Source organism: Macadamia integrifolia, chromosome 13 (genome assembly GCF_013358625.1).
Source record: "Macadamia integrifolia cultivar HAES 741 chromosome 13, SCU_Mint_v3, whole genome shotgun sequence".
Classification (NCBI taxonomy): Eukaryota; Viridiplantae; Streptophyta; class Magnoliopsida; order Proteales; family Proteaceae; genus Macadamia; species Macadamia integrifolia.
In genome coordinates this window covers 26,214,461-26,239,263 of record NC_056569.1, presented here as the reverse complement: position 1 = coordinate 26,239,263, position 24,803 = coordinate 26,214,461, and the positions used below count along the sequence as shown (strand labels likewise).

The 24,803-nt window shown below is 36.8% G+C and overlaps 4 protein-coding genes across 4 annotated transcripts in view; 2 read left to right on the top strand and 2 right to left on the bottom strand.

The window, feature by feature from the left end:
• The window catches only part of LOC122059913 (agamous-like MADS-box protein MADS4), a 75,110-nt gene that overhangs the window by 42,569 nt on the left and 7,738 nt on the right, over positions 1–24,803 (bottom strand). The window lies entirely within an intron of this gene.
• LOC122059915 (agamous-like MADS-box protein MADS1) lies at positions 4,747–11,014 on the top strand. The gene is made up of 7 exons (XM_042622986.1): positions 4,747–4,987; positions 5,073–5,154; positions 5,281–5,342; positions 5,446–5,545; positions 6,598–6,639; positions 8,545–8,586; positions 10,655–11,014. Exons 1-7 carry the CDS (start codon positions 4,806–4,808, stop codon positions 10,715–10,717), a joined length of 573 nt encoding a protein of 190 aa, XP_042478920.1. The 5' UTR covers positions 4,747–4,805; the 3' UTR covers positions 10,718–11,014.
• LOC122059918 lies at positions 13,151–13,791 on the bottom strand. Its single transcript, XM_042622991.1, has one exon. It carries the CDS (start codon positions 13,741–13,743, stop codon positions 13,375–13,377), a length of 369 nt encoding a protein of 122 aa, XP_042478925.1. The 5' UTR covers positions 13,744–13,791; the 3' UTR covers positions 13,151–13,374.
• LOC122059914 (gamma carbonic anhydrase-like 2, mitochondrial) lies at positions 18,121–18,643 on the top strand (the record flags this gene model as incomplete). Its single annotated transcript, XM_042622985.1, is given in 1 exon segment — positions 18,121–18,643. A coding segment is annotated over 1 exon segment (374 nt), but the record flags the coding sequence as incomplete, so codon positions are not given.

The window sequence follows — 24,803 nt, the reverse complement described above, 5'->3', positions numbered from 1 at the left end:
GGATCTTTTTTCTTTTGCTTTCACTGTATATTCTTATCTTTTTGCCTCCCCCCTCCCTATTCTCTGTTTAGTCACTTTTTTATGTATTGTGTTTTGTTTGGATCCATGTAACCAACCCATTAAGTCCAACTAGGTTGAGATTATTGTTGTTTTTGAATAGGAAAAAAATTGTTTCTGCTACACTGAGATTATAATTTCATTGTTCAACCGATCATATAGATATCTAGGAAATGGCTTAAATTGGTTAAGTGCCACAAATTTGATCATACACCCTTCCATCTTTTGATATATTCCGTTATCATCCATTTCTTTTTAGAAACGGCAATTGGTTCTGTTTTGATTGAAACCAATAAACCAATTTTCCACGTGACAAACATTGGTGTTTGGAACAACCTTTTCCTCAAAAAAATAGGCAATTAAAAGATAAACCTCAATTCTCCCATATGATGATAATGTTAATGGCGCTTATGAAAGATAATCTCATTATTTCTCCCATATGATGATAATGTTAATGATGCTTCATTAAACAACGTACAATTTTGTTGATCCTCACCTTAGCTGATTCCGTTGCTTCGCATCGGCTGTATTGGCATCCATGAATGCCAATTCATGGCCAATCTTATATAGGTGTAATAGCACCGATCAAGGCTAAAAATGTTAAAAAGTTATTTTTAAAGAAAAGTAGGGACAAAATTGTTTGATCCTAACTGTTAAAGAACCAACCCACCTCAAATAAGATAGCTCTTTCTATCAGGTATCACTGTGCCTCATTTTTTACCTTGCAGAAGTCCTCCCTTTTTTTTGATCCATTTCTTTGGTCTTTAAGGGGCAAAGAAAACGCCTAACCAGGCCCTACTATAACACAAGCAATGGGTGAGTCCAATTATGAGTTAGGTGCGAGCCAGAACCATGCTGAAAAATTATAGCGTGCATTAGCGCAACGGTGCTTTATAGATCTGCTTTACTCCGCCCAAGTGTTTGTTGGATTCGCTTCCTAGCTGATCATAGATCAAAAAAGCAAGGGTGCTCTACGATTAGCTCGCAAACCTATTACTAAGATGCGTTAGTACGCTATGCTAGAGTTTCAATTTTCTTGCTGCGTTAGCATGCTTCGGCGTGGGAGCGCACACCTAACTCATAAGTAGCCCTTTTCTAGGGTTTCACTAGGGATTGTCTATTTTGAGTGATTAGTATATGTTTGGCTAATGTCTTATCTCGATACTTAGCCGATATTATATTAGTTGAATGATACAGACCAAGGGTAACAAAGTAAAAAAAATTCATTTTAAAGATAAAGTATGGGTATCTCTATTTGATACGGATGATTTGGTATCAATTTGTTCTAATACCATAATAGTTTTGGAGATGATCGATACACATTCTAATACCATACTCTATAACCATACCAGTAATACAAACCTTGAGAGAACTCAAGATCATATCAACCCTACATCAACCCCACATCAAATCCCTTTCATAACCAATATGGGCTAAATCTCATATATAACGGGATCTTAACATCATTCCTAAAAACCGTGCTTGAGATTCCAAATCAATGGGTCTTCGGCAAGGTCTATGGGAGTAGTAGTGAACCCTAAATCGATAAATTCTCAATAATTTTATCATATATATATATAAAAGGAGAGGTTGACACCTGTCCCAGACAGTGGAATAAAAGTGAAATGAAAGGTTGACACCTGTCCCCAAACAGGGAAAAAACAACGACCCCAGGAGTCATTTCCGAGATGAAAGAAGGATTCTGAAGTTGACTCATTTTACTTTCTCAGATAGATATGATGATGAGATTAAGGACAATGGTTGTCTGCTATGAAAGAAAGACAAAACCAATACATGCAATGATGCAATGCTGCAATGCATCCTACCGAAAAAAAAGAAAAAGAAAAAAGATGATGCACCGCATCGTCCTCTTCTTATACCCTAAAAATATATTTTTTTTATGATAGCTATGAGAAAGGAGAAAGATTTTGAAGACAACCAATATGAGCACGACAAACTATGTACCTTCCTATCAGTAATTGGAACACACTAGACGCGTTTCGATTTCCTAATGGTCTTATTGCCATGAAATAATTTGAGTCTTGATCACTAATGCTGCTGATCATATCATATCAGTAAGTCTTTTCTCCTTGCATATATGCGCGTCCTGTGTTTTACCATTTGTCTCCACTCTCCACTCTCCACTCTCTACATTGTCTATAATGGTTGGCTATGATTAGTGTTCTTAGTATTGGTACCGTATCGTATCAAAAGGTCAACTTACACTAGCATCAATTGGGTGAGATTTCTATCCTTCGTTAGGGGTAAGATAGTCATTTCAGCCCATTATGTTTGGCTGTAAAGAACACATTGCTTTTCGGGCTATATTTTTACTTTTTTATTTTGAAAAAGTAACCCTATTGATCTGGCATAGGAAACACCTAAAAATAGCATGCATGAAATGTCCATGTTCCCCCCACCCCTATGTGCATTAAAGATGCTCCCACCAGTACTCTCATTGGCCCTTGCATATGCCAGATCGATAGGGTTTTTTTGCCTTTTTTTTTTTTTTTTTGATAAAAATGGCTTTGATTTTGACTCATGAGCTTGATACAACCTGATATAGTGAACCGTATCAATATCAAACTACCCCAGTTTTAGTCCAGTCTTTTTTTTTTTTCGTCGGATTACTAGCAATCCAATCTTGATTTTTTAGCAGATTTGATCAATCTGATTTTGGTTTATGTTTCTATTGTTCCATAAGACCAAATCTGAAGCCAAACCAATTGATAAGGGTTGGTTGATCTGAACCAATCATTAATGTTGGTCAACCGATTTGGGCTGAACTTTGACACCCTTAATTATATCATAGTGACGGAAACAAAGTTTTATAACCTTGGTTATGCATTATGATACATGAAAACCTTGAAAGCTCAAACCAATTAGTTTTAATGATCTCATGAATTCTTCCATATAAGGGAAATATATTCAAAACTAAATGGAAGAAAAATCTTATATTTATAGAAGAGGCAAAGTTTCCCTACATGATTCCTAAAAGAGAGTTTATTATTCTTTTGGGCCAAACAAAGTTTATAATTATGTCAAATGACTGTCTCCTCACATGTTAAAAGCATATTCTCCACCTAGAAAAGTTAGTTTGTATGAGTTTTCTCTTGTGCTCATTATGGAATACAAATGGTAATTTTATCAAAGTTGGGACTAATTTTATGCCTACATCTGGTAGAAACATCCCCAAACATTTCTCAAGTGTGTTGCAAGGTGTGTATAGGAAAGACCACAGAGAGAGAGAGGTCCATAGTTTTTAAAACCATAGTAGATGCCGAATGAATTTTGATGTTCACTTTCATTTATTTATTTATTTTACCTTATGGATTTAATTCTTGGTTTTCAGTTTCCAAAATAAATTAGGAAACTGAAAAAATTGGAAATAAATTTTTTTTAACCATGATCTCGCCCTTCCCCTTTTTAAATATAGGTGGTTCTTTTCAATCAATGTTGATTGTTTCAATTTGTTCTCAAAACATCATCTCCACAAATAGGTTCGTTTATTTCAATGTAAAAAAAATTATTAGCAAATTTCATTTTACTTGAAAAGTCTTATTTTTAATTTCATATACATATAATTTTTTTTTTTTTTTACATCAACTACAGTCTCACAAAGATAGCTATATTTTTAATTTTTTAATAATAATAATAATAATATTATTATTATTTGGTGAACCACACATTCTTTCATAGCTTGGAGTAGGTCTTAAGACTGGACATTATCGTTGGTCAAACCAGAAAAAAACTGAAACTAACCCCTTTTCGGTTTGATTTTCATTGACGACCACCTTGTAAAATAATAGGGAAAAGTCTCTTTGAACATGAGGCATAAGAAAGGCCTACTCACATTTCGGTAAATAATCAATGAGAAGTTGTTTTTTGTTTAGAAGAATCAGGAGTGTAAACTACACCAGAAATGCTTCATGTGTTTCTCTCTTTCCTCCCAAAACAAGGAGTAGAGGTGTCTTTTCACATGGAGAAGAGAGAGATAGACACATGAGAGCGCTAACATAGGTTACACTCCTAAACAAATATCTTTTTCCCATAATTAATTGGATAAAAAAAAAGGTGGCTTGAAAATCATTCAAATTTCCATGAAATTTCTGATTTGATTTGCCGTGTTTTGACCTTTAACCTTTAACCTTTAACCTTTAACCTTTAACCTATCATTATTAGTTTTTGAAATTTGGAAAGCTTATCTTTTATTTTGAATGAATTTGGTCAATAATTTGTTCAATCAAAATCAGATTCAGCCAAACCAAATTAGAATAAGTAGCCTTTTGCTTTGCCCTTTTATCAGGTTTTGAAAATTTTTTTTTTGGGTAAAATCTGGTTTTGAAATGTATGACATGTAAAAGATGAAAAATATCAAATAATTGTTAACATGAAGGCAAATAGTTCAATGGATGAACCCACCAAAAGACTTGATAAAACGATATGATGCACCTTTTTTTACCTAATGGAAGAGAGATGTAAGAAATCTGATGTTAGATGTTAGGAATGTATTAGATTAATCATGTGTCAAATTTTAACATCTAATTTAATTTTTATCCTCCATATAATGATATACCATTTCATTTATGTCCATGCACTCCGTCAATAGTCCCACTCATTTCTAGTGAGAGAGAGAGAGAACCATTGAAGCTCAAGGTTTGAAATATACAATTGTCTATATAAAGTCCTGGATAATATAAAATAATCATCAGTGGTTGCAGATGAGAGGAAAAGAGGAATAAACAAAGATGGGAAGAGGGAAAGTAGAACTGAAGAGGATCGAGAACACAACGAGTCGTCAAGTCACCTTCTCCAAACGTAGAAATGGTCTTCTAAAGAAAGCTTTCGAGCTATCCATCCTTTGCGATGCCGAAGTTGCTATCATCACCTTCTCACCTACTGGTAAAGCTTACCAGTTCGCCAGTCATGAGTAAGTTATTCAAAATCATCTGGAATCCATAAACCCTAATTTTCTCTACTTCTTCTTCTCACCTTCTTTTGTATTGTTCTCTCAGCATGGACAGGACGATCGAGCGGTATCGGAATGAAGTTGGTCTTTCCGGCTCCAATGATAATAATCGTTCAAAAACAACACAGGTGTTATATATTTCTTACATTATATTATACACGGTGATTTAATACCCCATAGACGATGGAATCTCATGTAAAGAGATCACATTGTTTAGATAGATCTACTGATGCAGTTTATTGTAATATTTTCAGTTTTGGAAGACTGAAATTAACGACTTGAGGAAATTGATGGAGTCCTTGGAGACAAGACTTAAGTAATAATTTCTGATTTTTTTTTTTTAAATAGAAAATTTCTGATCACTTGGATTGATTAATTATGGATTAATATATAAATATGGTTTGTTTATGGAAATGAAGGCATCTGGCTGGAGAGGAGCTGTTATCGTTGGGAATGAAAGAGTTGAAGCAATTGGAGCGACAGATTAAAACTGGAGTGGAACGCATTCGCTCAAGAAAGGCAATTCTATTTCATTCTAGTTCTTTTATTTCTTGATTAACACGCAAACTCACTGTGCATACTATGATTTTGATTAGTGCATATATAGACAGCCATAGATCACGGAGAGATTACGGAGGGAGAGAGATCATTAAAAAAAACAAAAAAAAAAATGGAAGAACACATCCCTATGGCTCTCATAACACATCCCTATGGCTGTCATCTCTCTCTGTTTGGTTGCACTTTTTATCTTTTTTAATCTTTAATGAAAATATTGACCATATCTATTACCTTTTGCTTAAAGTAAATATATATTATTATATTGGGAAGTGTTTACATCACATAAACACAATAACACTGTCACAGATATTTTACTTCCTTTATTTTTAAGGGTTTCTATTTTTTTTTTTTTGTTAAATAGGATCAATAATTTTAAAAAAAAAAAGAAAAAGAAAAAGAAAAAAACAAAAAAAGAGACAAATGAAATGAGGAAAACAATTAACCTAGACAAGATATTCCCACCTTCGACATTGGCATCATCAGGGACACCTTATCAAGATTAACGAAAGCGAAATATAGGCTTAGTCAAAGTATCAATTCGAAGTTCTTCCTGGATGTGATTAGGAAAAACCATATCCTAAGCAGAAATCCTCGACTTTCAATCTTATAATAATACTATTAGACTACTAACTTTCACTATATTTACATCACTACCCTAATACCTAATCAACTTGCTCCTCTGTTGCGACTTGTGTTCTTGTTAGCTGCCTCTGGCATAAGTATTGATCGTGTTTGATATTGATACCTATTTAATCTTGTATCGAAGGAACGGTTCTAATTAAATGTAAATTTGTTTAAAAATTTTGTTTTAATTAAAATTAAGGAAAAAACAATTCGATACGTTGAATATTTGACACATGTCTCATCCACTGACTTATAGAGTGTTTTGAATGATACGTGGCTACGTGCAGTGGAATCGGACTTAGTTTACAAAGAGTATTTAAATATATCTCTTATTGTAAACCAAATCCATTCCCTTCAATAGCTAATTTATAATTATCTTGATTTGACAGAGGCGTATGATCTCAGAGCACATCAACTTGTTGAAGATAAGGGTAAGTTACTCGAGAATTCTGTTTTTTTTTCGTTTTTTTTTTTTATCACTTTTAAATAAATTTATTGTCAGAAAACTTTTTTTCCTTTTTTTTTTTCTTTTGATGAGGGTGGGGGTAAGGGGGTTTATAAAGAATTTATTTGAGAATATAGTCTATTAAAGTACATGCAAGATAATACAAGAAATTGGAGGTGGAAGGTGGATCAAGTATGAATAGATGCTGAAGAAATCGAAATGTTGCTAGAGAACAAGCATGATTTTTTACTAACCCTATGACCAAAAACTCTTATATTATTAATCGTAGAAATGGATAACCATCCTAACCACCCCAGTTTTTGTATGACAACAAACAATAGATACATGTGGAAGCTTAAAACTATAGCTAGGGAGGCTATAGCTAAAAAACAATCTATAGTTAAGTTGCATATGCTGTATAATATACATAATCCTATCTAATTTAGTAATTTCCTCTCGCTAAAAAAAAAAAAGAGAAAAAAAAGAAAGAAAAATAATGTAAGAATGACAGAAAGGTATATCCTGAAGTCTGGGCTATCAAGAGAGGACATGCCAACATACTCACTCTCTATCTCTCCTTTCAAACACACACATCCTCTCTCTCTCTCTCTCTCTCTCTCTCTCTCTCTCTCTCTCTCCTCTTCTTATATGAAATGACTTCGTTGCCATCTCATGTACAAAAACAGTTTTGTCACATTTCATTGGTTGGCTTCTCTATACTGCTTGCTCTAGTGACTCCTCTCTTTACATTCTAACAAGGAGAGGGTTCTCTAGAGCAAGCAGTATGGGAGTGTACCAATGAATTACGGCAAATGACATTATATACATGAGAGCAGAAAAGTCATTTCATGTGAGGAGAGACATAGACGCAAAAGATGTTGGGGTATCCTACCCTAATGAATGAGAGAACCTTTTTTCCAGGATTATATATCAACTGCACCTATCCTTATGAGTATAAAAATTATGGGAAAAAAAACTTTGTCCGGAAGCATGGCCTATGCCAACGCTCTCATGTGTTTATCTCTTTCCTCCCCATGTGAAAAGACCCATTTCTCTGGGAAAGAGAGAGAAAGATACATGGAGCACTAGCATAGGCCACGCTCCCTAACAGAGAATCACTTCCCTAAATTTATATTCATATTTTTCTATCTTCATTTTTACACCCATAGTAGATAATATTCCTCATGCTAGTATCAATAAACCCACACTATAATTAGAATTGATGCTCTTGCTACCTAATGGTAGTTGTGATTGTCGCAAGCACATGATAGATGAATTATCAAGAGATAAGAGCCTTTAGATGTTAGATTTATTTCATTTGGTGGATTATTGATATCAGTTTTCTAGTTATGAATTTTAATTTTCCAAACTAGTTAATTAGGATGTAAATTAATTTAGATATTCATTCTTATAGTAAACCAAAATTTTCTTCTTCCCCACACCCTTGGTGGACTGGTTACAAATATAGAAAGGAGGGAAAGAAATTTTATTCTTAAAAATCGAACATTACTTGCTCAATTTCTAATCACTCTAGATCCCTTTGGTCATCCTCTATCAAGGATGAAGAAATCATCAGCAAGAGTATTTGTAGACAAGGTGTTATGGACAAGTATAAATAACTATTAGGGGAAAAGAACTCTACTCATCTGTGTCCCCTATGCTCAGACATAGTTTGGTTTGAAAATATCTAATACACGCGGGGGCAGCTGGATCTTTTCATACCTAAAGTTTTGTAAATATGACGTTTGGGATTGTTATTTGAGTGTTCATTGTTTTTTATTCATTCCCTTAGTGAGCTGATAGTGAATGCGATTTTCCCAGGCCTTTTCTATCTCTCTTAGAGTTTTCATCTATTTGAGTTTCACTAACTAGAAGTTTCATGTTTATGCAGCAAAAGGCTTTGCAAGATGAAAACACACTTCTCCAAAAACTGGTGAGATTTTAATAATTATATAATATTTATCAGCTAGTTAGTTTAGATGGCATGAAAAGTGTTCCATGCCTAGGGTGATTAAAGCTTTCATGATTGTGTTAACTAACCTAAATGGATTAATCTTACCCTTATCTTATTTTTATATTCAAATCAAATTAATTTTGTTGAAATAAGAAGAAATTTTACTCACTTTGTTTAGTAAGCTTTTGCATTACATGCACAATTATTAAATGATCAGAAGAGTTTCCATTTTATCTTTTTTCTTTTAATTTAATTTTCTTTCCCTTCTTTTAAACTTCTAGCTAGACATGGCTATGCCATTTTTTAGGGGAAAGGGGAAGGGGGGGGGGTGGGGAGGTGTTTGGCTTAGAAGGAAAATGATGGAGGTGGTAGTTTTTTCAGATTAATTAGAAAGTAGAATATGAATATAAGTACAATTGGTCAGGGTTTAATTACAATATAGGTGAAAGGGGGTTGGGTGGTTTAGTCATGACTTAAAGTCTTAAATCATCTAAATTTGTCTCAAATGATAGGTCTAGGTTTTACCACCTTCCACACACACACACACACACAGAGAGAGAGAGAGAGAGATCATAAACTTCATGTGACTGTCAAGCCAAACTGAGAGAGAATAAACCCTTCGTGTGACTGTCAAGCCAATGGGAGGCCCATCGTTGGAAGGACTAATCGGCCCATGAAATTTCTCACTAGAAGGACCAAGTGCTCAACCAAGTGAAAGGACGGTTATGGACAGAAAACTCCTAGCCCCATCCGTCTGATTCATGGAGCTTGCCTTCACCAGAAGGATCCAAGTGCTCAACCAAGTGCTTAGTATAACGTCGAGAGGGAGTAATTGTTAATAAATGGGCCCAACTTTGTTACATCAAACACCTAGAAATACAAAAATAAATAGACAAAAGATTCGCACAACACAGAGATTTAACGAGGTTCACACACCAGGGTGGTGTGCTACGTCCTCAGTCGAAGAAGAAGATGTTTTACTATGCAGAAGAGAGATTACACTCAAATAGCGGCGAGAAAACTCGCCCCGAAACCCTAGCTCGAAAAACCCCCAAAATACAATGACTTTCTCAACAAGACAACAGTACATTATATAGACTCCAAGTCCCAGGTCGACCCATCGGGTCCGAGTCAATCCGATCGAACCATACCATGGGGGCTATGCCCCTGTACCCCCATACGAGATTAGTGTTGGGCTCCGGGCTTAGGCCTCTCGGCCCAACCGCTCTGCTTCCATCATAGATCTCAGATAACTTTTCATTCGGGTCGCCACCAAAATATGTCGGAGCGGGTCAATCTTCAAAACGAGTCAAGAATTCAAGACAAAATTAACAAACTTGATGAGCAAAAGAGGTATCTAAGGGCAAATCTTATAATAATATTACACTTACAATCTACCTTCCCCATATATATGGTAAGTGTATTAGGAAACTGCTAACATGTTGAAAGAGGATTCTCTAAGCAAGCGGCATATGGAGATCGAGCGAGCGACCTAACGGTGTTGTATATAAAGGCAGATAGATCATTTCAAGAGCAGTCATTGAGAGAGCGAGAGAGTGTGCCGCTCCGTGATGGACTTAGAAAACCTTCCCCTAGCTTGTTTTTATCAGTTTATAAGTTTTCCATGCATGACGTGTTCATTTAATAGGAGGCTGATCATATTTTGTTTGAGGAGAGAGAGTGTTAGTGTTGATTCCACAGTTCATTATGTGAGAGGGCGTGGAAAGGAATCCCCACTTCAGCATCGTGGGTATCTTCTTACATAAGAAGTAATCTAAGAAAATTAAGGTTAAGCCCTTTTCAGTCCATGTGAACCCTAGCACTTCCATTCTCTCTCTCCTTCTCACATAAGAAATGATCTCATTGCCCTCTTATGCATGAAACCGTTTTATCACATCTCATTGGTGCACTTTTTTATGCTACTTGCTCCTTTAGCATTTTCTACTCTCTTGCTTTCGTGTTTCTGAACTTGTTACTTTACTCCATCATCAATTAATTATCAAAAAAATATTTATAATTTTGTTTGTCATCCTTGCGAGGTATAAAGCTTCAAGATGCTAGCACAAGTTGCAGAGTTTGGGAAGATGTCACTAGCAATGGCACAATTTAAAGATAGGCTCATCTCCTCTGGTTGAGCTGATTCAACTCCCAAGTCATATCCTGTTAATTGAACCAATCACTTACCACTTCCATTCTGCTATATGTGTGTGTTCATAGATTTTTCTAGCTTGCATTGGGTGTGAATGTAAAATTCATATATTGGAGGAATGATTTGGCTATTTTGATATTGATAATTAAATATTGAAAGATTAGCCTCCCCCATCCCCAACCCAAAGGAAATAATGAACAAGTGCTTGTTTAAGGAGATCAATTAATTATTATAAAAGAGAATGAATATTCTATGTGAATTGTTCTTTCAGTCCCTTCGATGCTTTAGATTTTATCTATATTATTGAGGTGTCACTATTCTAAGAATTCGGATCCACTGCTTGTACGATCACTTGATCGTACATATGTGTATCCAACGCCTATTATTTTTGCTTCTAAATATACCTCTTAACATCCTTGTAATGATAGGAAGTGAGACAGATGTTGGATGATCGTGCAAACAGTAGATCCAAACTCATTATTCCAAAAGTCCCATTCAACCACTAGAATATGTGGACTAAGAGATACTCTCTTCATCGTAGGTGAAATAAAACTTAATCTTATATAATTTTTTTTAAATTACCACCCTTGCCTTATTTAAATGAAAGTTTTCCTTCATGGTAGGTGAAAAAAATACAATCATAAGATACCATAGTGACATGTCTCTCTTATATATGAATGTTTGAAATACATTTTCCATTGTTTTAGGAGATTCATCTCTAACTGTCAAGAACACAAGTGAAGAGATTCTCTTTTTAACGTGAGTGACAAAAAACTTAATATTACGTGAAAGAAAGAAAAAGAACTAGAAAACCAACTTAGTGATTGGGTTGCATTTTTATTCAACTTTAGGATGAAATATTCTAAGTAGATCCTTTTTCTTTTTTGGGATCGATATCCTTTGGGTGAATGGTGTAGGACTTAAAAGGGAAGGTAATAGACTAGTAGTGCCACCGCCGGCTTAGCACAAGATTTAGGGGTATAAGCTGCCACATGAAAATTAATCAAGCACCTGAGTACAATTTACTAGTGAGCCCCATTCTCATATTTATGTATATAAAACTTGTCATTTGGCCAAAGAAAGCTTAGGAAAGGTAGTCCAGAATCAAAATTTTGGATAAGGTCTAAAAAGTTGAATTTGAGAGTGAGGAGGAGATCGAAAGGTAAATGTTGATCGAGTAAGTTCTTGGGCCACCAAGTACTAAATGTGGTCTAATCCAAGGGAACCTTATGCAAATAAATAATATTCCAAAAATTATAACCTCCAAATATTCGATGTGATCTAATCCAAGGGCACCTTATGTAAATAATGTTTTTCTCAAATGTTCGAACTTTAGGAAGCTCTCGTTATCATAAGGTTTAGAGGGGCAAATGTGCGTAGTCTTTATCCGTTGCTTTGATTCAAAATATAAAGATGAAAGACACAAATTCTCCCAATACCCTGGAATTGAAAGATTGGAGAAAACTTGTTTTAATACGAGTAAATATCTATCTCAAAAGCTTGAACTATTGGGTGGAGGGACTCATAGATATATGAGGGAACCGAAAGCCTAAGGGGTATTTGATATTTTGATGTGGGACTATTCTCCTAACACCCTATAATTCAGAATAGTCATTATCATCCCTCCAAGTGGTTAGATGAGTAGGCTGTGTTACATGGTGAGACAATATCGATCAACTCCCCGTATGTAAAGTTTAACGACTATTCATACATGGTTTCGTGGTGACATGTGTCTCTCTTTTACTCCACAAATGTCCTTCTAAACAATCTAAATGGCAATGAAACTTTTCAATATGATTTCTATTTTAATTTCATGGGGTGATTTCTATTTTGAAAAATTATATGGTTTTATTTTTGTAATTTATTAATTTCAACAAAACAGAAATCAGATTGAATAGAAATTCTGAGATAGTTGAGGATATGTTTCAATTTCTGATTTCACTCTTGCTCTTTAATGAGCACGCACAATGTTTTACTAAAAACAAAAAAAACAAAAAAGAGCATGCACGATGTTAATTTGATGGGCAAAGCAATAATTTCATTTTATAAATAAACATCACCTTTTTTTCTCCTAATGATCACACCACCATCAGATGCCCTCACCATCATGCCAACACCACGACTGTTGCTATCGCCACCGCCTCCTTCCTGACCTTGTCCCATCTCCCACCCCCTCTCGGCCCTGCCTCCGTCCCCATCAACAACACTCTCTTCCAAAGAAATATAGAGAATCTATTCTAAAAATTTGAACTACCAAATAGATTTCTTGTTCTTGAACTATTTCAGATTGATGCAACCAAAACAATTTCAATTTTTTGACCAAAAATCTATTTTTGACTATTTCATGATATCAACCCAAAATTGAAATAGAAACCATACCAAATATGGCCTGAGTTTACTTGGTAAAGAACTAAGTTAACAGCATTAATATGATGAAATTAAATTCTCATTGATTGGAATTCTTCACACAGTTTTCTTAGAGAGCTTGCAAAAACAGAACCTAAAAACGTAGACTAGACCCAACATACTACTTATTCTACACAAATTGAACCAATAATAGATTCAAGTAGTTGATCTCAGGAGAAAGAAGTTCTAAAGCTAACTTAGGTGATATCTGATCAGGAGGAGTGGGTCTCTTGATACTTCCTCCAATCTGTATCAGCATGTTCATGCCTAAAACGTTCTTGAACACAAGAGATGTAGCTTGCAGCCCTCATATCAACATTTTCGTCACCTCCGGCGCCATAGAGATTGTTCATGTAGCCATTAATGGAGTGATCATGAAAACTTTCTGAGTTTGCATCTGATAACTTTGGCTTCGGAGCAGGAATGGAGAAGTTATCTTCATCCACCACGAAAGAAGAAGATGGGGTAGGCTTAACCTTACTACTATATTGAACAGTATTGGAAGAAGGCTTGGCTGCTCTATAGATAGCCACAACCATCTTAGCTTTCATGAAGGCTTTGCGCTTACGGTTTGCTTCCATTTCTTCTAAACTATTTGAAGCTTCTCAGATAGGATTACTTGAGTTTTCCAAACTAGGAGAGGTCTATATATATAGCAGTTTTGGGTTTAGAGATAGACTTGGCAAAGTGGTCCCTAAATATCTGGAGAGCATGGATCTTTCCATATCCTAGGTAGATAGATATATAATATATGTATAGATATTTTTGATAAGCTTTTGGACAAAGGCTATCTGCCAGCATGGTTAAATTTAGATACAGTCCCACCTAGTTGCTAGTAGCTTTAGATGATTTGGAAGATATGAAGAACCTGATATGGAAACTTCCTTAGCCAAAAGATGTCTACTTGCACTATGCAAGCCAACTATTTGAGCTTTTTCCCTTTTGTGATGGATGGTTATATTGTAGGCACTAGCAGCAAGTAGACATGGATCTTTGATTTGTAAGGGTACAGTACTTTAGCCATCTTGATGTAATGGGTCGTGCATCTACACGGCCAAGGGCCAGGAATAGGAATGAGGGGGTTTAGTCCCACATGTAGTGTGAAGCTGTTGGGCTTTTGAATTTGGGAAGGGCTTCTCTACCCTACAACTTGGGTTTTAGGGTTTGATGCCGTCAAGTGATATCAGAGCGGGTTGTTCGTGAACTAACCATGTGAAAACTCGTGACCCAAAAACTGAGGGGAGTTAGAGATAGTGAATGCAACTCCATGGTCAGAAATGGGTAGTTGAGTTGGGAAGGGACCTTCGCCCCAAGAAGTGTGTGGTTCTGAGTTCGACTCCTCTTATCTCTTTGGGGCCACTCACACAAGTGTGTTCAGCTTTCAATGAAAGTTGAATGGTTATAATTCAACCTCTGTATGACCCGATCTATGCGGTTGTGAGGTTAGTATGGACCCGATGGACTAATTAGGCCGAAGGCTTGGATACCCATTGTTAGTCAATATATATATATATATTGTTGCTAAACTAGTGACAATAAGAAAAGTTTGTCCACTTTGAAGCTTGATACTTTTGGGTTAGACGCCATTACATCTTTGTTATCTGATCAGGACCAAGACCAGGACCAAGACCAAGACCAAGACCAAGACCATGACCCCTTGTATGTAAGGGTGTCAATTGGTTTGGTTTCGGTTATTTGGTTCGGTTTCAAATGATGATAAGGTGGACCATAATCGAACCGAGAATAGACTCGGTTCCATATTTAGATTCTCAAATCGATTCAATTTGGTTTGATTCGATTTCTGTTCCAATTCGGTTATGATATGCAGTTTTAATTCGGTTTTATACCTCGATTTTAATTCGATTATGAAAATGATTCCACTTTTGAACCATGACTATGATGGGCCAAAGGCTATAATGGACTCAAGTTATGGGCCTTATGGCCATTGCCAACTCCAAAATTATCTTAGCTTGTAAATATATGATGATAAATTGCCAAAAACACTTACCACATTAAAAAAAAAAAAAAAAAAAAAAAAGCTTGCAAAAAACACTCTTGAATGATAAGAGCAATTCGGTTTGATTTTGGTTCGAACCGACGGTTCTGACACCCTAAACCAAAATCGATATGAACTGAATGGCATACTCACATATTAAAATCGAATTTGAACTGAATAAATTCGGTTTGGTTTCGATCTGATTAATTCGACTTGGTTTCGATTTGAAATTGACACCCTCACTTGTATTTTGCCAATACATAAAAGCTTGTATAGTTTTCACTTCAATTACACGCAATTAAGAAGAATTAGTTTCAGCACCTACATTCAAAATTCCAATACCTTTGATTATTCTCAATCGATCGCTTTTTGTAGTATGAAAGCGAAAGCGAAAGGATCATGTACTAAAGTCTAAAGGGAAGGGGGAGGGTATCAAAGGTACGACAAGATAAGAATAATGTCTCTTTCAGAACCAACCACAGTGGAGTACTGTTTAACATGAATACTGTCTTCCACCAAATTTGTTGCTTTCCAAATGAGCTATTTCAGCTTCAACTCGGTGGACTGGTTACATTTCTTCATCTAATTGATGTGCCATGTCCAGTTCCAACTTCCAACCCTAATTGGGTTTTCCGGTTTCAAGATTTAGGGTTTAGGTCCTTAGTGTCATCGTAAATTTGAAGAATTCTCTTGACCTAAAGTCTTAAAGGTTTCGGGTTGGACACTCCAAAACCCATCTTCACTCGCACTAAAACTACACAATTCTGAGCTAACACTCGCGGATCACTTAGGAATTACAATATCGAAATCCTTTACATCCAAACGCAATCCCTTTTGATCCTCACAGTGGTCTGTTGAGTAAAGGTACCCATGATAACTACAATTAGATTCAAATTTTCTTTTTCTTTGCGGTTTCTTGTAAGGGACCCTTTCTTTTTTTGCGCTTTGTTGAATATATTGATTATCACCAAATAAAAGAAACTATCTACTTTTGTTTGATGGAGCATATTACGGTCAAGGATACTGCACTGGTCGTCCTTGTTCAAGTTGCAACTTAATTGGGTTGGTGTTGCTTTACTCAGACATGTACAAGTAGTAGTAGTAGAGGACTCCAACAAGAGTTTCAATGTTAAGAGATTCTATCTGGTCACAATGGGTAAGGTAAGAGAGTCTGGAAATGAGACTGGTCTGGTCTCAAGTTGAATTGAGAGCCAAAAAGAAGGTGGGCTCTGTGCTTGGATTCCTTTTCACTTTTTCTCATAGGTCCTTATCCTAGCTTGAAATGCAAATATAAGAATAGCAAGATCAGTAGAGGATAAGCCATCTAGGGTTCCTCTTGCTTTCCTGCTTTTCTAAGTGTATAGTTAGAATTCCAATCCATGGTGGCCTTATGAGTATCTCCACTTTGCCGCCTATAAAATGGGGCTTATAACTTTTGGGTTGGTTAGTGATCACTTTATTAGGGCTATGGCTTATTAATTAATTATTTCCTTTGGCCATTCTCTTCCTAATAAAAGAAGAGAGAGAGAGAGAGAGAGAGAGAGAGAACCTGGCTATCTTCCTTACAAGGGTTTGGTAGCTTAACTTGTAATCTGAAGGGAATCCCATGCCCATGACTTTTTTGTTTCTTTATCCAAACTCTTTCATTTCATAGGGCCAAAGTGCATCCATTTTGCCTCCTAAATCTTGGCTTTAGGGGCATCCACAGTGCAGTGCTTAGTACCTGGTTTGTTTTTTTATTTATAAATTAGATTCTAACCCATGCGGTTTTGATCAAGCATTTCTAGGGTTTGGTATTATTCCTCTGGGATATAATTAATAATCCCATATCTTGGGATGTGTTTCTCTCTTGAATTTAGTTATTTATAATCCAACCGTCAGGAATTCAATTCCAGGGAGCTTTCTCTTCCCCTCTCCTACAATCTTGGTACTAGCTGCTAGGGCATCAGTACCATGAATCTCTCTCTCTGTGGCTTAGTTGATCTCATACACAGTTACCCTTCTCATATCCACCCTATCCTTTGTTTTTTAATTCAAATTCTTCTCAAATTACTATTTCATTTTTTTAATTCAAAATCTAACCGTTTTTTGACTGAATCAGATCCCTTCGATTCAGCTATTGTTGAATAAGTTGATTACTTCCATCCAAGGCTCTTCAAACCGAGTCCACATCCTTTGTAGCAAGCGGTGAGGTGCAATGAGCATTAGATGACTGAAAGCATTTGACCATGCACCCCAAAGGGCTCTTAGCCACCCGATGCTCACTGCATCACTGCAGCGACTACAGATGATTTTCACACTTTCAAACCTTATCTTACCCACTTAGTCCTTGAATTCGGCTCCTATCTAACTAATTGGGCGTCCAATTACTAATCTGGGGATCCATGTATTAGGATCCTTTTCCGAAGTCCTTGGGCCTGACTTCTCTTCTAGCCCATGTATTGATGATAACCCATCTTCTTATTTTGTCCCTTTGAACCAGTTATTGAACCAGCCCATGACTTTCTAACCCAATCCAAATCCACCTTATCTCATTTCAGCCCATCCTAAACCAAGCCCTTCTCATACCCTTCTCATACCTTGTCGGCCCAGCTTAACCTGAGCCATTCTCAACCCTCCTCCTCTTCAACCCTTCTATCCAATCTTATTCCATACAATCTATACCTCCTCTGACCCGAATCTGTTATAGCCAAACCCAACTCATCCTAACCCATGACACTTATTATCTCAGCCTTTATCCTCTCAGACCAACCCATTACATCTGAGCCCATCCCAACCCATCTGAACCTTCAGCGTCTCATTCTGGATCGACCATGGCCGATTCTAATCCAATTCAACCGATCCGATTCCGATTCTTTAAACAGTTTATGTTGTTGATTATGCGTTAGAAGAATAGGCATCAGAACCGTTGGTGGAGACTAGATTGGTATCAACGGTGTGAAGAGTGGACAACATAGAGTGTACACTGTATACTCATAAGGCTTAGAGATTCCGAATTCCGACTCACAGATTCCGGACTCTCGTCTCGCTCAGCTCTCTGGTTCTGCTCTGTATGGTATAGATCGCTCTGTCGAAGAGGGGAGGAAACCCAGGAAAGAAAATTAAGGAAAAATGGCAGCTCTAGCTCGTCTATCACGAAGGGTTTTATGTAGCAGTCTCTCATCTCCATCTCTCTCCGCTTTTCGTGGTCTTTCCACTGATACGGCGAAAGTGGCTGCGACTGCAGTTGCGAATGATAGTAGAGTGAAATGGGATTATAGAGGGCAAAGGAAAATAATCCCTTTAGGGCAATGGGTTCCCAAGGTTGCCGTCGATGCGTACGTCGCCCCAAACGTCGTTCTTGCTGGCCAGGTCACGGTTAATGACGGATCTTCTGTTTGGAATGGATCTGTTCTTCGCGGTGATCTCAACAAAATTACTATTGGGTTTTGCTCCAATGTGCAGGAGCGATGCGTTCTCCACGCCGCTTGGTCGTCTCCCACAGGTTCCAATTGTTCTCGATCCAATTCTCTTACTTTCTGGTTCTTAGGGTTTTAGTTTATTTTTGGGGGTGGTTCCGTTGGTTCGCTTTCTGTATAAAAGATAATTTAATGAGCGTAGTTTCTCCGTATGTTTTGCTTGAATTTGGTTCTGGGTCAGCAGTGCGCTCCTAGACTCCTATTTAATCTCAAGTTAAGGATGGAAGGAGGGAACTTGATAAGTATTTAAGCATCACTCGATAACTTTGTTCCTGGTACACACTGAATGAGACCTAATAGGAAGAATTCCTATGAAAATGTTTAAGGAATTCACCCTTTGAAGCCATCTGTCATGGGTTGGATTTTACTATGGAATTTTGAGATTCCAAACCTTATCCATTGGTGAGATTTTGTTTACTTATTATCATTTTCATCATATTGGGTTTGTTATTCTTCATATTCAGGAGAAACAAACTAAGTTCTTATCTAGGCCCTGTACAAGTATAAGTATAAACTCTGTTTGTTCCCTTTGAGTGTCAACTTTGCCAAGAACTAAGCTATAAGAAATATGAACAGTTTCAAGGCTTATTTTGCAGGTTCCTAAGTTATAGAAGTTGTTATGACGAGTCCACCTCATAACCATTTTTGTATGTAGATGTACTTTTGTCGTTTTGTGAATCATTTTTCTGCTGGAAAAGAATAGTTAAAATTTTAATTGATTAAAAAAAAAGAAGAAGTCGTAGAACTTGGGGAAATTTACATACACCTCTCCTCGCGTTTACCCTTATTACATCCACCCCCTTCGCATTTCGTTTATTACAAATAAACCCACCCAAACTAACACCGTGAGAGAGATGTTAATTTTTTAAAATGATCTTATCACAGAGATCCTTAGTCGTGATATCGACAGCAGCAGCGGAAGTGACCTCATCCTGAAATCTCCATTAAAGAAAGCCCAAATCAATTCTGAGTGTTAAGTTTGGAAATCATCCCACATCTGTCACTTTCTGCATGTTGACGTCCTCATTCTTGTCAAAATCAGTTTATATGTGAATGTGAGAGAGGTTTAAAAACCCCTAATAAGCTTGCTATGCAGGCCCAAAAAGATGATCCTCTAATTACAGAAAATTCTGAAAACTATTTTTAAAAGGTATTGGTATTTTCTGGTATCAGGAACTCTCATGGGTCAACTACTGACTGGTTTGTTCTGATTATTGGTGATATCGTTGTATCAATTTTCCCAGGCACTCTTCATTCCTGTTGATTGTACAGGCACTGTTATCCCCCTACCAGCATATATCCTTGTCCTTGAGAATGGTGTCATCATTTTGATCATTTTGATCCAATTCTTTGTTCGTCCATAGGAGGGGGGTCATTCTCTCTCCATCTGATAGCAGTTAGGAAGGGGAGGGGCCGGGGGAGGAAATTAAGTGACCTGAAAGGATAGAAATCTCACTGTACGTCTGTACCTTGAAACTATAATTCTCATTTTGTATGCTACTTATGTCACAGAAAATATTGTAATGAATTGGAGGTAAGAAGGAGAGAGGAGCAGGGGTACCAAAACTCTCAAAAGTAGCATATAATTATAAAGGTCTACAAGAAGTCAATAGTGTGCATTGCTTTGATTTGTGGTTATTGTAAGCTTTAGACATCACATGGAAAAAAGCCATGGGATAATGGCTGTTGATGGTTTGAGTAAAAATCGTAACCCAATCTGACTGAAGCAGATAGTAGTATACCTGATGCAGTAGCACTCCACTGGTTGGACCAGCATGACCAGTTTTGGAAACCCAACCCAGACGAAACCAGTCCAACCCGGCTTTTCTGTCTGATAAGGGTGTGAAACAGTTTAGTTAGTCTTTATCTCTTTTCATTGCCCTTTCTTTCCCAATTATCTTCTTAACTTCATTTCTATTGGATTTATACCTTTTGAAATCCTCTTCATCTTTTGTCCTTTGCCAAGTCTTAAAACTGGATTTCTAGCCTTAATTGTTGTTTGAACTTTCTCACCGCACCACCAAGTCTCCCTAGATGAGTTTATTATTACTTTAGATTCACCTAGAACATCTTTATTTTTATTTCGAATATACCCAACTATCTCATTCCACATTATATTAGGGTCATCATCCAAAAAAAAAAAAGAAGAAGAAAAGAAGAAAGAAAGAAAGAAAGAAGAAGAAGAAGAGGGCAAGTAAGAGAAATAGAACCACAACTAACCGCCTATCTGGTTCCAGAAGCTTTCGCTGCGAGTCGAATCCTTGCCTTTCGGATTGGTCGGCTCCTTGCATCACAACTATCCTTTTCAAAGCCAAACCATCCACCACTAGCTTTCCACTGATTCTTCAGAGGTAGAAGACAACTCAATTACATCTTCCACCCCTCCCCAACAATAAGTTCTCCGTTTAAAACCCTCTTCCCCATATCCCCCCTCCACTTTATTTTTTATTCCACTTAGGTCCTTGTCACCCACGATAGTGCGTTTGTAGCTGTAATTCCCTTTATACTCCTCCACTCTATTTTTTTTTCCCAGCCATCTAGGATATCTTATTTTTTTTAGTTGTGTCATTCTCCTAAACTTCAGTTATTACTGTTTGCCATTGATACTTTATTTGAGTTTTCTCTTGCTCGTGTGGGCCCCTCGTGATTCCAAATAGGGTTTCCGAACCTAAAGATTACCACCAATTTGGAGATCCTATCCATATCTTAGTTATCGTGGCCAATAGTATGATTCTCCAACAATTCAACTCCTATAAAGGTGAAACCGATACAAATATTGTCACCATTGAACGTGTTAATTCCCTCATCGTAGTTGTCAATTCCATCAATACTATGATAAAATCCATGCAATGTAGGGATTCTTCCAACTCCATCTCATAGAGTCCGTCTCACGTCACATTGTCGCCACCACGCCACCACACCCCCACCACCACATCGTACACCACCATATGGAGTTGGTTGATACGATGCTTATGGAGCTAAAAGAGGAGTGAAGTTGGACGTCTTCAATTTTATGGGGATAACAACCAAGAGTAGTTCTTTGATTGGGCTCACAATTTGGAGATTTTTTTTAGATGGCATGGTTGGCTAAGGCCAGAAAGATCTTATTTACAGAGGCTAAGCTTAAAGTCACGATTCGATTTTAATGGATCAAGCACCAACAACAAAATCAGACTTGAGGCATTGGGTTGGTCACTACTTGGGCTGAGATGAGTGAGCCATGAACCAGAGATTCTTTCTTACTGACTATAAGTAGCGCATGCACCTCAGGTTTGCACAGTTGAGATAGGAAAACATGCTAGTTGAGGAGTATCTCATTAGGTTTTACTATTTAGTCACTCGATCTGATTTTAAGTGGGATGAAGAGGTATTGGTGCCACAGTTCCGCAATGGTTTGAACCCTCTGATCTGTGTTGCACTATTGTCCAATGGATTACTTACAATGGAGGATGATGTGCAGGTGGCATATCAAGTAAAAGAATGTCTGAAGCGGCCTTACACTTGGAGGACTTTTACAAATATTTTTCCTAGGGGTAACAATTCTAGTTAGCAGCAGTTTTCTCTCCAGAAAAAGTCATTCAGCAAACCATAAGTTAGTGTTTCGTCTATGGCATCTTCACGACCTAACCGACCGTATTCTCCACCTCGGCGTGGTTCTAACAAACCTCCTGTGATGTTAAAGGCTGCCATTCAATGTTTTACGGTGCAAAGGGTACAAGCATTTTGGTAGTTTATATTGTTAAGGATTCTTTTATACCTTATGTTCCAAAAAGCACCTTAGTTTTGAGACAATTAATTTGGAGGCAAACCGTGAACCATGTGAAATCAGCGATAATGGCAATGATGAGGAGTGATATGATACATGCCTAGACAAACTAATTTTAATTTAATTTTATGTTTTATTATATTAGTTATGATTAGTGTAAATTCATGGTCGGTTATATTTAATTAATTAATAGTGGGTTAAGGGAGAAGTTGTAGGAGGAGTTATAGGGTGGAGTAGTGGAGACAAATTATAAGAAAAACATGGAGAGGGTAGATTGTAAGTTGTAACTGTTACCCTATCCTATATAATAGGAATTAATATGTAATAGGAGGTAGACAAGTAAATCAAATTTCCTATTTTCTCTCCCAAGAGAAGAGGTAGGCTTCTTTATCCAAGCCAGACGTCCGGTTTCGTCCGTAAGGCCAAGAGGCAGGCACCTCCTAATTAGCCAAACCCCTATTTTATCTCTTCTATTTTCTCTCTTCTCTTATTTTCTCTCCCTCTCTTTCTTGTACATATCATCTGGTATCAGAGCTGGTTTCACATGGAGATTTTCAACAAGATTAGAGATACTCAATTGAGAAGTCTCGAATTGTTGAAAAAAATCTTGAAAAAGGTTGAGTCCTTGGCTACTACCATACCTATGTATCTTGATACGTACAAGAAAGAGAGCGAGAGAAAATAAGAGAAGAGAGAAAATAGGGGTTTGGCTGGAGGTGCCTGCCTCTTGGCTTTACGGACGAAACCGGACGTCTGGCTTGGATAAGAAAACCTACCTCTTCTCTTGGGAGAGAAAATGAGAAATTTGATTTGCTTGTCTACCTTCTATAACATATTAATTCCTATTATATAGGATAGGGTAACAGTCACAACTTACAATCCACCCTCTCCACGTTTTTCTTATAATCTCTCTCCACCAAGGTTCAAGGTTTCGACCCTTGGGGAGACGGAAATTTTGGTCAAAACCTGGGAAATTTCGAGGAAACCAAGGAATTTTTCCCGGTTTGGTGGAAACTTAGGTTTCGATCCCCAAACAGTGTTTTTTTTTGCCTATTTTTTGTGTACATCATATTTTAGATATTTCTAACACATTCACATCATTAGTTTCATAAAAAAAAAAAAACACATAAAGTCATACTTGTGTGGTGAACCAAAGGTTCGGTAATCATTACGCTGAGTTGTTGACTGAAATATGTTGTAGGTAAATGCATTTTCAAAAACTGAAAATAAAAAAATAAGCATTAACATGCAAAAAAAATTCGGCCACTGTGAATGCGTAGATCGGGTGCTCCTAAGTAACATATAAAAAATTTACATAATTCTACTCTATTTACAAGTATATTCTATAAAAAAATAATTTTTGGGGAAGTTGGGACTTACCTTTTTTGTCCAAGTTGTCTTTCTTATGTAGATGAAGCAAGAACCACCCTTAGATTCAACTTTGTTAGGCAAAAAATGGAAATCTCCACTGTTTCCCCAAGTTTCCCACTCCTAGGAGAAAAAACTAAGAAGAGAGGGTCGAATTTTGCTAAAGAAGGCTTGGGTTTCTTTTCAAACTAACTTATATAGGACTTGGTTCGACCCAAAGGGTCGAACTAGTTGTTTTGGTCAAAATTTCCCATGTTTCGACCTAAACATGCGACATTTCGTCAAATTTGGTCGAAACCTGTGATTTTTAAAAGTCATAGGACATCGTTTTGACCTCTGGGGATACAGTCGAAACCTGCGAAAATTTCGCAGGTTTCGACTGAGTTCTCGAACCATGCTCTTCTCTACTCCACCCTATAACTCCTCCTACAACTTCTCTCTTAACCCACTTTTAATTAACTAAATATAACCGACCATGAATTTTCACTAATCACAACTAATATAATAAAACATAAAATTAAATTAAAATTAGTTTGTCTAGGCATGTATCATTCCCTCCCCCTTGGATTGTCCTTGTCCTCAAGGACCACCAAGATCCCATATCTTGGTAGTAAAAGTTGCAGTCAACATAGTTGTCACGGCGTCAAATCGATCCAAGGCGGTGGAGGGGTGGTTAATCGATTTGGCGATGAATCACCCATTTTGGCGTTGCCATGGCGGTCAAATCGCCTGTGTGTCATTTTTTATTTTTTCTATTTTCTAAAACTATTTAATATGCTACTTTTTTATTTTTCCTATTTTTTAAAGTTATTTAGCATGCTACAAGCCTAGAATATATACCCTATAACATATAAAACAAACATTAAGTAACATCAAATCATCAAAAAAATCAACATAAATTATTGACTTATACAGTTATACATCAATTCATCACTCATCAAGTCATAAAAAATCAACATGTACATCACACAAAAGTAAAAAGTAAAAGGCTAACCTGTGATTGAAGCTTGAAAGTAATGATTGAATCCAAACAGTCAAACACAAATAACTTAA